The 13,962-nt window shown below is 38.4% G+C and overlaps 1 protein-coding gene across 8 annotated transcripts in view; it reads right to left on the minus strand.

Moving 5' to 3' along the window:
• Nucleotides 1–13,962, minus strand: part of OFD1 (OFD1 centriole and centriolar satellite protein) — a 63,303-nt gene that overhangs the window by 46,163 nt on the left and 3,178 nt on the right. For 7 of the 8 annotated variants that reach the window (XR_016444289.1, XM_090063431.1, XM_090063448.1 and 4 more), the window contains exons 3-12: nucleotides 12,427–12,627; nucleotides 10,988–11,056; nucleotides 10,870–10,900; nucleotides 10,112–10,219; nucleotides 9,614–9,750; nucleotides 7,795–7,968; nucleotides 3,832–3,938; nucleotides 2,815–2,934; nucleotides 898–971; nucleotides 201–292 (exon numbers count right to left, since the gene is read on the minus strand). Coding sequence is in view for 7 of the 8 variants with exons in the window: in XM_090063431.1 (XP_089919557.1) it covers nucleotides 201–292; nucleotides 898–971; nucleotides 2,815–2,934; nucleotides 3,832–3,938; nucleotides 7,795–7,968; nucleotides 9,614–9,750; nucleotides 10,112–10,219; nucleotides 10,870–10,900; nucleotides 10,988–11,056; nucleotides 12,427–12,627 (1,113 nt within the window). In the remaining variant the exon portion in view is untranslated. Of the gene's footprint in view, nucleotides 1–200; nucleotides 293–897; nucleotides 972–2,814; nucleotides 2,935–3,831; nucleotides 3,939–7,794; nucleotides 7,969–9,613; nucleotides 9,751–10,111; nucleotides 10,220–10,869; nucleotides 10,901–10,987; nucleotides 11,057–12,426; nucleotides 12,628–13,962 lie in introns of those variants that run through there. The other variant, XM_090063477.1, reaches the window with a different exon arrangement.

Raw genomic sequence — 13,962 nt, forward strand, 5'->3', positions numbered from 1 at the left:
GATAACGAATTTATAAATTTTCTGCATACAGAATGTATTTATTGCGGGGGGGATCATCTTATAATCAGGTTCATCTTCTATTAGATGGTAAATATGGTAATATAGCACAATGATGGGAAGTTATTTTATACATCTCTCCTGAAAATGTACAAGAACACAGTTCAAATGCACAGCTGCTCTAAATCTGGACTCATAATTACCTCCAGTTCTTTTGCATGAGATATTGCTTGCTTGAGTTCTTCCTTTTTAGAATTAACAGCAACAGCCTCTTCATGCAAAAGCATGGCCTTCTCTGTTGGGAGAATAAAGAGTCTGAGTGAAAATTTGCTAACATACTACACACAAGCATCTACATCAACTGAAAATTAAAGTTTGAATTTTATGAAAAACTGGAATTAAGGTTGCTCTGGTATCTGCCCCTTTGTACTTATGTACTAGGATGCAGCCTTTAATTACATGATCACATACTATTTAGGACACCATCATATAAATTTAAAGATGATCTTCTGACCTCTATCTGTCAAGAGCTTCATTTAAATGTACTACAGTAAAAGCTCTGTTATCCAGCATCCCCTGGGAATGGGGGGTGCCAGATAACAAAATATGCTTGTTAACCGAGACACCCAAATAGGTGTCTTTGGCTGTTCGGGCCACTGCTTCTCCTGCTGGGTCCACAGCATTGCCGCCCTTCCTGCAGGCCCTGTGGGACAGGGAGGCAGACCCCATACAGCCTGCTATGCCCCGGGCCATGGGGGCTCAGCAGCACAGGCTGCTCTGCCCTGAGCTGTGGGGGCTCAGAGAAACTGAAAGTGCCACGGTGGAACTGACTTATTGCCATTTTAATAAACTACAAGATAAACAATAGATGTGGTACTTAAAATTAAATATATTAGTTACCTTTATTCTTTTTTTCATCTTCAGTAACTTTAGTGGTTCTGGCTATATATTCTTCCTTCAGCTCAAGCTGGTATCTAAGAATAAAAGAAAACCCGACTGTAATTTCCAAAAATCCGAAAGAAACCACCGCCCCCGCCGTAATTTCCCAACTTCCACATTAATGATTAGAAGTTTTATATCTATTAATTCTAGTAGAACTGAAGCTCCTTATCTTGTAAATGATAGGAGCCCTTAGGTCCCACTGGGCATGTCTACACATTTATTAATGCACCTTAGATACTGCACATTTAGTTTAGTACTTGCTTAATTAAGTACTAACTAAATGTACGGTACCTAGAGTTACTGTACAGTAGTGCCAGCACACGATTATTTAGTGATACCTACTGCGCATTAGCCTAATAACACTGCGCAGTAGGCTATTAGCACGGTTTTTGCCATGACGCACTAGTGCACAGTGTTATTAGGCTAATGCATAGTAAGCATCTGATGTAGATGTGCCCACTGAAATCTACGGAGCCTAGGGTGTGTAGTTCATAGAATCAGACCTTACTTAGATTATGAGCACTGTGAGGCAGCTACATCTTCTTGTGACTTTATAAAAGTTGAAATCACTGAGGTCCTGATACTGCTTGTGTTATTTGAAGGTGAATATAAAAATAAACAGTTCTCCCATTTCTAATCCATTAACTTCATTTCTACATGAAAAAGAGAAGTCTATCCTCATTTCTCAGCAAATATTAATCACAGAGAATCTAATCATGGTTCATACTGTCTTCATTATCTCAAATATTTTAATGCATACTTTTATCATTATAACTAATCATATACAAATGTCAGAACATGTGACCTTATAATTAAATCACTTATTCATGAAAATAATGGGCTTTTCTCATTTTTATAAACCAAAAAATATTAATTTACTTTCAAATAATTATATGTAGGTCTGCCATATTTTTTCTATTTTTTTTCTTTTGATTCCAGTTACTAGTTCTCTTTAAGCTTTGTACCTTCATAATACAACAATCAATCACTGGTGTTATAGGTGGTATAGGCAATAATATTTTAATGTCAGCTTCAATATTATAGCTACCGGACAAAAGGAATATTGACTGTCAGAATTTTTAGAGGAATTGTGTCTTTCTGCACATATAGTGCCAAAAACGTTTTTAAAATCTCTGTAATTTTAATAAATAAATACACCATACTCTTAAAACAGCCCTTCCATCTTAAGATTCAAAAGCATTTAACAAAACATTAGTAGATGAAGCTAAAGATTGTATCTGTGGACAGGGTTATGGTTTAATAGCTATCAGCAGACCAAAAAAAAAGAAGTAACAAAAACGTACAGGACAGCATCAAACAGCCAGTTTTTAAAAATTTAATAATTTTTATGATAGGAGCTCTTTTGAATTGATTTTTAAGTGTGCAATCATTTGCTTCCATAAGTAACCACTTATACCCTATTAATATTGAGTTTGTCCCCCCAATTCCTCCAAGCAGTGGCCAAAATAACCAAAGCTACTCTGCATTTACCTGTCCATCTGCACAAATTAACATACTTTCTTCCTCCCATACAGAAGCCTGGAAGTCTGACTCACTTAAAATTCTAAAGGCTTGTGGGTAGAACATCACTGAACAGGCTGCACTTTTTGCTAGCTGCAAATTATTTCTGTGTTTATAGTAAGTGAGAGGTAAACAAGTGACAAACTAATTAAAATAAAAATCTCTCTCTCTCTCAACCTCTATACACACACACACACGCATACATATACACATATATGTACATATGTACTTATACACACACACACACACACACACACAAGTTCTTGCTTCACTACAATTCTCATACGTCTCCTACAGAATATATTATTCAATTTTCATATAAAATATTTCGTCTCCAAGATAAAAACAAATTACTTCAGGAGTTCATTCTTAAGTCTTTGGTCATAAGTCTCCTCAATATTTTTCACAGCAACCTCCCGACGTCGCAACGCATCATCAATAGCCTTATTTTTTTCTTCCTGAAGCTTCTTTGCACTGAAATAATCAAAAACATATTGACAGTGAGCAATTATACTAACAATGACGCACCAGGACTTTCAGGAAGTATTTTTTTAATAACATAACATTTGAAATAAAAAAATGTAATAGGTTAGTTTGGGGCAATTAAAAATGATGATTGGTGTCTGTAATTATTGTTCATTACAAACAGAAAACAGCCAAGCCTACAAAGTTGTCTTATTAAGGACACAGAACTAAGAAACTGTGCAGTTATCCTGTAGTGGTTCAGGTTCAGTTTCCCAGATCTGAAACTGCTCAAAACTCAGAAGCATTATAGAAAAGATACTGATTATCTCTGCCATTTCAGAATGGCCAAGGACTATACTACTTCATCCACACCCTCTGCTGGCTAACAAAAGAAATATTTTTCTCAAAGTAAAAAGTCTGCTCTCCTTTCTTCTCACAAAAACATGATGAATAGAAACAAAAAGATTGGGAACTATTGAGAAGTTGGCAGGAATTAATTTTTTGGGTTATTTAAATTACAAAAGGAAAAACAATTTTACCAAGCAGATATTCACAGTTAATATTATGAAGAACACAAGCATCAGTACAAATGTAAACTGTCACTAGAGATGCCTTTTTAGACCTAATACTACACTTTGCTCTAATTTCATGACTTCAAAGCAGACATCCACTTTCTTGGTTTCTCTGAAGTAGCACCAGCCTCTTTGGTGAGAGAACAAGAAGCCTCTCTTAGCATAGGAAGCCTCTGCTGCTATACACAGCTGTATGGTATTACTCAGCAGATGTGGCATATAATAGCAAAATAAAAACATATTTCAATTAAATAAAATATGCCACATCTTGAAACATGTTTTCCAAAAACAAAGCAAAGCAACAAAGCTAAATTTGTGACCCTGAGTAACTCACATTTCAAAAGCTTCAATTCTTTGCTTCACTTCTGCCTCTCTGGTTCTTATCGTTTCAATATCTTTCAGCAGACTTTGTCTTTGTGCATAAACCTCCTTCGCTTCAATCTATATCACAAAACATTATTTGCACTTATTTTATTTTTACTCTACATGCAGAGAATTTAAATGTTTACCAGTAAATTCAAACTTAGTAGAAATGGAAACAAAACTCCAATCATATAAAAATTAGAAATTTCAGTGTCACCGATTACTTCAAGCACTGCTTTGATTCTGATAAATAGCATTTGTAAAGCTCACTGCTAGAAGTAACAATTTCAGTAATAAGGAGATAGTCGCCCTTAATTAAGAATTAACACATCTTGAAACACAGGTGACTGGTGACTGTTAATAATGTTGGGGAAGGCGCATAATGTAAAGGTGCCAGTGGTACGCAGTGAGGTACATAGCAGGTAATCAAGAGACAAAGGAGTTTTGATTTCTGTTATAGAGCTACTTTTAATGTCATTTTTATGATACTATGTAATAGTAAGAAAGAGCTACACATGAAGGAAACTAGCAAGAAAACTGGTGTGTGGGCAGAGGGCATGTGTGTGTGTGGGAGGGAGGGGTTGGATGTATGGGGCAAAGGGTATGTGGGCTTTCTGGAGTTTAGCCCTTGCCCCAACGGTGCAAGGCTGGTCCAGACTCACCAGAGCTTGGCCCTTTATGGCCTGGACCAGTCCTGTGCCAACAGGGCTGTGTATTAAGTTCTGCTATGCCCAGACCACCCTGTGCCATTGGGGGTTCCTGATGGTACAGGGCTGGTTTGGGCTCACCAGAGCTTGGCCCCAATGACACTGGGACACTCTCCAAGCCCTTACTCTCTAACCACCCCTTCCCCTCCACCCCACCCTGTCCCATAGACTTACCTGTATGCAGCTGCCAGAACTGTTTCCACCACCCTTCTTGGATGTACTGCCAGGTGCATGTATGCATGCACACACATATGCATGGTGCCTCCTACAACCCCTCATTTTTCCCCCTTTACCTCCCTGCTGCTTTCCATAAATAAAATCAATGAACATTAAATATGGGAAGGGGCAAGTGCCCCCCCTACCTTCCCCTCCCCCAATGTCCCCCTGATGCATCAGCAGTGTCTTGAAGGAAGATATTACTGGTAATCAGTTAATTATTCAGAAATGTTTCGGAAAATGTTTCGGAAAATGTTCATAACATTTATAGTATTACTACAAAAAATAGAAATTTTAGGAAACACCAGAAAAGTATATAGTGATACACACAATGCTCTGAGCACTTTAGTAAGAGTGGCTCTCGAAGCCACTCTGATTAAAACATCTTGCCCCCTACTGCCGAAGCACATGTATAAACAGCCTTTGATTCTGCAGTTTAAGAGTCCAGCCAAACAAACTTTCTAATAGTTTAACAAAAGATCACAGTATACATCAAATGTTATGTCCATAGCCATCTTTCTAAAAAAAAAAAATTCTATAGCTCTTTGAAGAAAACTAATTCTGGTGCACTATACAATGTTAAAAGACTTGCTGGTTGTTGTAGCTGTGCTTTGGATAAATGGAAGAATCCGATACACTACTTTCTTAAGCATTAACATTTCTTTAAAAGTCATGTAGTGATTTTTCATCTCTAATATAGAGCAAATCAGCTTAGTAAAGCTACTAGTCACTGCTGGCAAAACCCAGCGCAGAAACTAATGAAGCTGTGCATACACATTCAAATAATCTTGGAGGAATCTGCCAGGTTTGTTCTCCTGGTAGATAAATTTTACCTAGAGCTGCATATATAGAAATTTGAACAGTGGACACCCTGTAAGTGCTGACACTGTGCAGGTGGGGGGGGGGGGTCTTGTGCTCTGCAGGCTCCTTTAGTCTACCTGGCAAAAGATGGCAGCAGTATATAGCGTGGCCCTGATTAACTGCCTCAGACTGTTCATGATTAGCTTATGTCTCCCTGCAGCACAACATGTGGACTGTGAAGGGAATGTGTCTTGTTCCCTACTAGAGCACCAGAGTCTAGGAGTGACACAGCCTCCGACGAAGATGGCGGAGATGCTGAAGAACTATGTTCTCTTGAAAGAGGGGCACAGCAAGTACAGACATTCACGCTCTCAGAAGAAACTCTCCTGGGAGTAATTTAACCCTTGTTGTTACCCAGGTGATTTTTCTCTTGGAGTGGCTATTTTTACTTCAGGAGAAAAAATTTGAACATCTGTACACTCAATGATTTCTCCTAGAGTGCAGCAACTCTACCCGGAGAAACTGAATATCTGCATGAGGCCTAAGACCACACAGAATCCATAACATTTCACTTGGTAAATATGCTGATCCAGTATTTTTAACTATTGAATTAATTTCATGGCCACAGAAGTAGGAGAAATAGCGTAAGACAGGCATTTTATTTCATGAAAGTTTATAAGGACAAGACTATGAAGGAAATACGAAGTGTCAATAAAATGTTTTTAAATGTGGAAGGAAGTCAGTAGTAGAGTGATCACAGAGCTACAAAGTTAGGTGGCCTAAAACAGGGGTCAGCAATGTTTTCCAGCAGCAGGTCAGAGTGACCCAGCTCACATTGAATGTGAGCAGCACTAGGACCCAGATGCCTAGACTTCTCTCTGCTGCCCAGCTGTTACCTAACATGGACAAAGCATCTGGCTGTCCAGCTAAGGTGTGACACGGTGCAGTGCAACCGTGGGCAACACCCCATGCTGCTATATGAGAAAAAAGCTGATGTACCATGGGTCAGATCTAGGTTGCCAATCCCTAGTCTAGAAAAAGAGCTGAATGGTAATGTGGCAAAATTTGTAAATGACACAAAATTATTTGGTTAGTAAAGACCTGAATAGACCCATCAACAAACAGGCACGCAATGGATGCGTCAATACATTTGTTAATGTGCCACAGTTATACCAACGCATGACTTTTTTAGTGATGTTTACTGCGCAATAGCCTAGCAACACTGTGCAGTAGCATATTAGCACAGTTTCTGCCCAGCATGCTACTGTGCAGTGTTATTCGGCTGTTGTGCAATAAGTATCTAATGCAGATGTGCCCAATTAAAGACAAAATTCATTACAGACAAGTAAGTAGTTTGGAAAGAATAAGTTTAATTATAGAATATACACTGTTCGGTCTTAGGTTAAATGGTATCACTCTAAAAAAAACCACCTAAGATAAATGGACAGTTTGGCTAAACTCCTGACCAACAGAAGCCAAATAAGATACTAAGTTATATTAAAAACAATCAGAAATATTTTGCCACCCTGGGCCAGAACTTGCAAGCCACTCTCTGCGACAGGCTGCAAATCTCTGGTCCCCTATCACCCCAGAGTTCAAGCTGCCTACACTCAGTGAAGATATGTGGCCCCCCTGCAGCAAGATAAACACTGACATAAGGGAGAGGGCTACTGAGAAGGGTGCTATAAAGGGGATGGGCAGCTCAGCAGATCTCCATGCTGCCTGATCCTCCATACTGTCTCAGGCTGGGTTGGACCTTTCTGAGATGAATATAACCTCTTTATATACCAAATCCAGGCCAGGGCCATAGGTTGCCATCCCTAGTATAAAAGAAAGGTTTTCTACTGAAAACACGGTGTTTATGGTAAGGACATACCAAACCATCCAAGAGAATAAAAAAGGTTCTAATATAATAACAATGTCTGGTTTTGTATTTTGTCCTATTTTGTAGCACTGATTTCAAGCCAGTCTGTTTACATATATATACACACACACACATACACACACACACACATATATATATTACACTCACCCCCATAGTTGGTAAGCATGTCCTTCAATGATACAGGTCTAAAAAAAAAAAATCATCTTATTTTTTTCCCCCACTTATCACTAAAGTGCAATCTGAATGTAGGTCTTCTAAAGATAAAGAAAAGGTGGTTCCAATAAAACACTTAGCACTTGCTCTAATTATTATCTTTAAAGATTACCTCCTGTTGTTTTTGCAGTCTCTCAATAGCATTCTTTTCCCGAGAAATCAGAGCTTCAGACTTGGCTTGGTGTGTCCTTTCAAGCTCATGCCGCAGTTCAGAGATTTCTTTCTGGCATTGTGTTTTCTCCTCCATTCTAATCTTTGCTATTTCAACCTCTTTAAAATGTTGCAGCTTTCATAGATAAAATGAAAAAAGAAAATATAACTATAAAAAATCTCTTTTCTCTAGGTTACGTTTTATGTTCACATACATACATGTATCTGCAAGTAACATTTTTGCACTATTCATCACTGCAGCCTAGTAAACTCCCTTTAGGAAAAAAACCAATAACACTGTAGCCAAACTATGCCTCTAAGCTATTCATGATAAAAGCATCCTAGAAACACTTATGATTAAGAAATTTTAGGCATTTTTCATAATTTTCATTTAGGATTACAACACAGATTACAAAAGTATATAATGCTAATTTTAGGCATAAGCAAACTAAATATGGGGATTAAACAGGTTCCCTACTATGACTGATAACTAAGAATGACCAGAGTCCTTAATTCCTTCTGTCACAGGTACTCCATTCCTATCCTGTTCCCCACCAACATGTATGCATCTTATATTCAGATAAATGGAAGAAGCAAAAGTGCCATGAACCACTCATGCCCACTGGAATCCCATCTGCAAGTCAAAGGAAAGGTCCAAGAAAGGATATCTTGGGGCCAAAGACTATATTTATGGAGCCAGAGAAAAAGAAGAATCCAAAACTAGGGACCTCCAAACACATTTGGCAACACAGCTGAAAGGGAAGTCTGAAGGTCTGAAAGAAAGAGTTGAAAAGAGCATTTCTGCCTGGAGAGTGTTTTTAAATGTGCAAAAATGAATAGGAGTATAAAGGAGCATGAGAATGCAGAGTGCAGGGGTGAAAAGAAAAATAAGTAGGAGAAAAAAATGAAAAATGGGGATGGGGCAAATGTAAGCACAGAGAAAAGAGAAACTGAGTTGAAAAAAAAGTACAGTGCATCAGCTCTGAATGGGGAATTGGAGACAATGCACAGATGAGCTTTTCCATGCTTAGTTAAGTCAGTTTAATCCCATGAGTACACATAGTGAAAGTGGTTTTGAAATGGCTTATATCAATGTACTTAAAATTATTAAGGAATCAATTTAGGCTAACTTAATATAAAACATTTCTAAACCAGTTACCCATATAGAAGGGCTTCTGCTGTTTTACCTAAACCAAATTTGTTTATAAACTTCCATGAGCTTGAATAACTAAGGCAATGTCCACAGAATTATACACAAAATTCTGTAGTAGTGCCAGCAACTGCCCAAGGTAGACAAGGCACCAGGTAAGTCTGATATTTTTAGCACTAAAGACAGATAGAAGTGATTTTTTTCAGGAGACGGAACAAGAAACCCTGCAAACAATATTTTAAGAAACTATTTGTTTACATTGTGTTTTGTGTTTAAGAGCAGAACTCAAGGCTATGCCTTATAGATGCTGCTAAAAAGGGTTTGTGGTTTGTTTGGGTTTCACCCCCTACCTGAGAAGGTTAAAATAGCACAAAAAGCAAAATGCATTGTTATTTATTCTGTCTGCTTGTTTACTTTACAAAGAAGAATTTTCCCAACTATTTGAGTTGTAATAATAAAAGATATTGGATTTACCCAAAGAGCCTTGTTTTCATTTAAGTTTTACTTTTATAACAGTTTTGGGCTGGTGTAACATCCTATTTAAACTACTAAAAGCCTTAGAAATCCGGGACGGTAAAAACCACAGTCTCATCTATCTTAGGTTCCATAATTGCGCGTTTCTGAGTTATACCTTTTGAGCCATTTCTGCTTGAAGATGCTTTTCAATTTCTTTTCGATATTCACTGAGTTTTACTTCGAAAGATTCAAATTTCTGATTCTGGGGGTAAACATCTGCAAACTGTTCATCAATCAGTTGAAGCTTCTCAGCTATAAAGAAGACAGCAAAAAATGTGACACCTACTGACACATCACACAGTAATGTATCACTTTGTGACAATTGCTCCATCCAAGATTTTAGGGTCACTATATATTTAAGTGATCAATGTCTAACTTCTACTCAACAGCTATCAAAGTAACAGTAAGGTCTGAGATGTGACAGTAGATAGCAATATGCTTAGAAACAAATGATCTATGTAGGTCACATTATGACCACACAACATTTAACCATTTGTGCCGAAAGTTTGATATGCTTTTTAAATATACTATTTAGGTTTCTTGAGTAGAGATATTCTGAATAAACACAGTTCTGAAACATCATAAAAGAGCTGTCCAGAAAAGCTGAATTTACCAAGAGATTCTCTGTAAGGAGGCATTGAGGTTGTCTGAGTTTCTATATCATGGCTTCCTCTACTTAGATGATTCTCCATCAGCTCCCTTAAAATCTGCATAAGAAAACCTTAAAGATCAAGAATATTAATTGCTTCCGTCTTTCATAGCAGTCAAATTTTTAACTCAGAAACAAAGACATATTTACTACACAACCAAAAAAAAAAAGAAAGACAAAAGAATGTGCGCACCCCCCACCCCTGCCAACACAAAAATAAGCATGGTCTGGTCTCCCAATTAGCAAAAAAGCCATTCTCTAACTACTGCTAGTACCCATCAGCGCCCCCACCTCCAAGATTACTTGAGAGAGCAGATTGTTACCATTGTTACCGGTACCTAAGAACAACCAGAACTATATAAATTATTGAGTCCTTTTGGAAAAAAAAACAAAAAAACCCCAAAAGAAACGAAGCCACTTTGTTTAGGTGCTCAAATTCCAATTCATAAGTTTAACTTTTGGCACCTATTTATGAAAACTGTACCCAAGTCATATATTTCACATATGCCACAAATTCAACTCCGAAGCATAACGGCTACTAAACTCTTTGAGTGGAAATAATTTTAACCACCCTTTTTAAATTGAAAGAATCCAGTATTTAGCAATCATTAAGGAAACTGAGTTTGTTGTTAATATCCTATCATGAATAAAATTGCCAAAAAAAAATATTAAAAGCGAAACTGCTACCATCGTGTACATAATATTTAAATAAACCATCATACCTTTTCTATTTTCCTTCTGAGTGCCTAAAATCTGCAAGGAAAAAGATGGAAACTCAGCCAATGTATTCTGTCATAAACTGTAACTCACGCAATAGTTACGTAATTAAAAACAATTTACCAAGGATTTGTAAAGACAAGATTTTGGATTGATCCGAATCAGCTGCAGAAGGTCTTGCACCGTAAACACCTTTGGAAAAGACAAAACCACAAATTAAAAAACACTGTAAATGATCGATACCAGATACTCTGTTTCAGTAAAAGATAGGTGGCAAAGACCCAACCTACAGGCCAGATCCAACCCAAGGAGCCCAATCTGGCTTGTGGTGGTGCCCAAAGATCTGAGATTTGACCCACATACCACAAGCAGCGTGCTCTGGATCATCCCAGTGCAAAACAGCTGGGATGTGTGCTACATGCAGTGCCCACACAGGGTTGGTTCAGGCTTCATGTTGTGAACCAGGCCATGCCATGCCAACCAGGCCATGTGTCAGCATACATGCCATGGGATATGTGGACCTGATTCTGCCCAGAGGTGCATGTTGCATGCACACTATTCATTCATCCTGTGGACTTTCCTCAAGCCATTCATCCAGTTTGTGGGGCCTGATAAGTCTGACACCCCTAAAGTAAAGAGATTCATATCTGATGTACCATACCACTTTAGAATTCAAAGATCACTTAAGCTTGTGCCATTATTGGACTATGGGTATCAGAGAGCCAAATGAGGCATGTGGCAGTCAGTCATATTGCTTTGGACAAAGTCCAATTCTACTGCTCAGAGTAACTATAATATAGAAGACAACACTTGCTCATTCTGCCTATTGATATAAAAATGTATAACCCAATTATTCATGTGAATCAAGACTGCCTTTTGAAATGAAAAATTGTAGAATATTCACCATCTCTAGAACTCTTCTGTATTAAGGACTTGCATAAACAGACCACCTATCCTGAGTGTGATTTTTTTATGTGGAAAAAGCAGTTTTAATTTGGATTACATCAGTGATACCAATCTTTTGGCCCTGCAGGCCATATGAATAGTGCCAGATCGGGCCCTGGGGCGCAGCAGTGACCTCTCCCTGCCTGCAGTGCCAGGGTTGGGTCTCAGGGCCATAGCACTGCACCCTCACCCCAAACATGCCAGGGTTGGGTTCCAGGGACCTGGTCCCACCCCCTCCTAGCTCTCTACACTGGGGTTGGGCCCTGAGGCCCAGTGTTGCTCCTGGCCAGCTCTGAATGTTGGGATTAGACACTGGATCCAGCATGCTGGGCTTAGGGTTCCTCACTGGTTTGGGGATTTGGCAGCACGGGAGTGAGGGCATCACATACCCACCACCAAATTTCCAGACCTGAGGAGAGTCCTTCAGGCTGGATAACAGAGGCTAGAGTTTGAGCACCCCATAAACAGAGGAATGACTTCCTAAAAGGGAAACCTTTGGCATGTCCTTGTCACAAACACAGCATTTTAAAAATACTGTTGGATGGTTTAGTTAACATTTAAGTTCTATAAAAGTGTTGTCATGTACATCTTTAACAAAAATAAATTACAGAGCTTGCCTTCTCCTTTTCCAAACCACTTTCTGGGTAGAAAACAGAAAGTGAATATTCGTAGCCACATCGACGCAGGTGATCTGCCACTAGACTGTTGGAGGCACTAACTAACAGTGAACTTTCGTCACTGGAAACAGTTTGTGGCTGAAGTTCTCCATTTAAAATTGGATGCGTCAGCTCATGGATTAACTGGTTTCGAAGTTGGGTCTGTTAAAAATAAATAAATAAATAAATAAATAAAAATATCACTTTGAGATAAATAGAGAAAACACCAACATCTTTTATTTACCTAAAGCTACATGCATTCCCTTCAGGAAACTAAAAAAAGTATGATATAAATAAGCACAAAGGGGGGAAAAAAAACTAACTTATGCCTGTCTTTTGTGGAATCTGGAAAGTTGCTTGGGTCTTCAGGTATTTCCTCATCTCTTCCTCTAACACTAAGAACTTAACTTCCATCCAACAATTGTGAGATAAGAGATGAAAAAACTTATTCTCAAAAGCCGTACGTCATTCCAACACCACCTGCCACAATGAAACCATTTTTAAATTACTGTTTTTTCCATTCAACTCATCTCTTTGCTACTTCCCATCTCATGTATCATCATTTCCAATTTTGCCTGAAAAAATTTTAAATGGACGGCCAAGTTGTTGCAGATTCCGTCCACAAAGGGTGGGAGAGAGATGGAGAACAAGAAACACTGCCTCAAGCACTGCTAATTTTTTTGTAATGGAAGGGGAAAACAACACCAGCAAAGTTCTTTCCCTGTAAGAAAGCTAAACAGAATAAAGGCATGCATACAGAAACCTCTGGGACTGGCGAAGAATGATGGGACAAGGCACAAAAGTAGACAACTAAGAGAGTAACTGAGAGGAGAAGGAAGAAAAACAGAAAATATTTAGTTGATAACTAATTAATTTAAATTACCAAAATTTATATTTAGTCGATAACTGATTTCTCTAGGTAAGGAAATGTGGTTTCTAATTTGTCCAGACTTGAATAAAGCAGTAAAAACAGTGTTACTTGCAACATTACACTCAAACTCAGATTCTTTGCCAGGTCAAGTTCTTAGCCCCACAGTAAGGTGAGGCCTTGCAAACTAGCCACAGGTAAGTATTGCTGTAGCAAATAGCTGCACAGGACCACAGGCATGTGTCAGCTGTTTGCCACAGCTTAAATTTCACAAAGTTCTATTTCTCCACTCAGCTCCGTAGGACTACGGGCATGATACAGTTGATGGGAGAAGCAGAGCCCTTTGAAGCGAAAAAAAACACAGAAAGCAGCAGGTATCTCATTTTTAATTCAGAAATGTGTTTCAAACCAAACAGGCTGTGAATAACCTGGAGTGAAAAATCCAGACTCTACCATATTTAAGATGTACAGTATTTCAAGAATGGTAAGGGTAGGTAAGGAACTAGCTAACCAGGGAAGAAAACAATGGGCTGTGCTCAGCACAGTACTACTAGCCAGAAAGAGCTTATTAGGGTAGTTCTTCAAGGATCAGTGTTGGCACTTGTCTTATTTAATCATTTAACTGATGA

Source organism: Crocodylus siamensis, chromosome 1, assembly GCF_052110815.1.
Source record: "Crocodylus siamensis isolate JL-2025a chromosome 1, ASM5211081v1, whole genome shotgun sequence".
Taxonomy (NCBI): domain Eukaryota; kingdom Metazoa; phylum Chordata; order Crocodylia; family Crocodylidae; genus Crocodylus; species Crocodylus siamensis.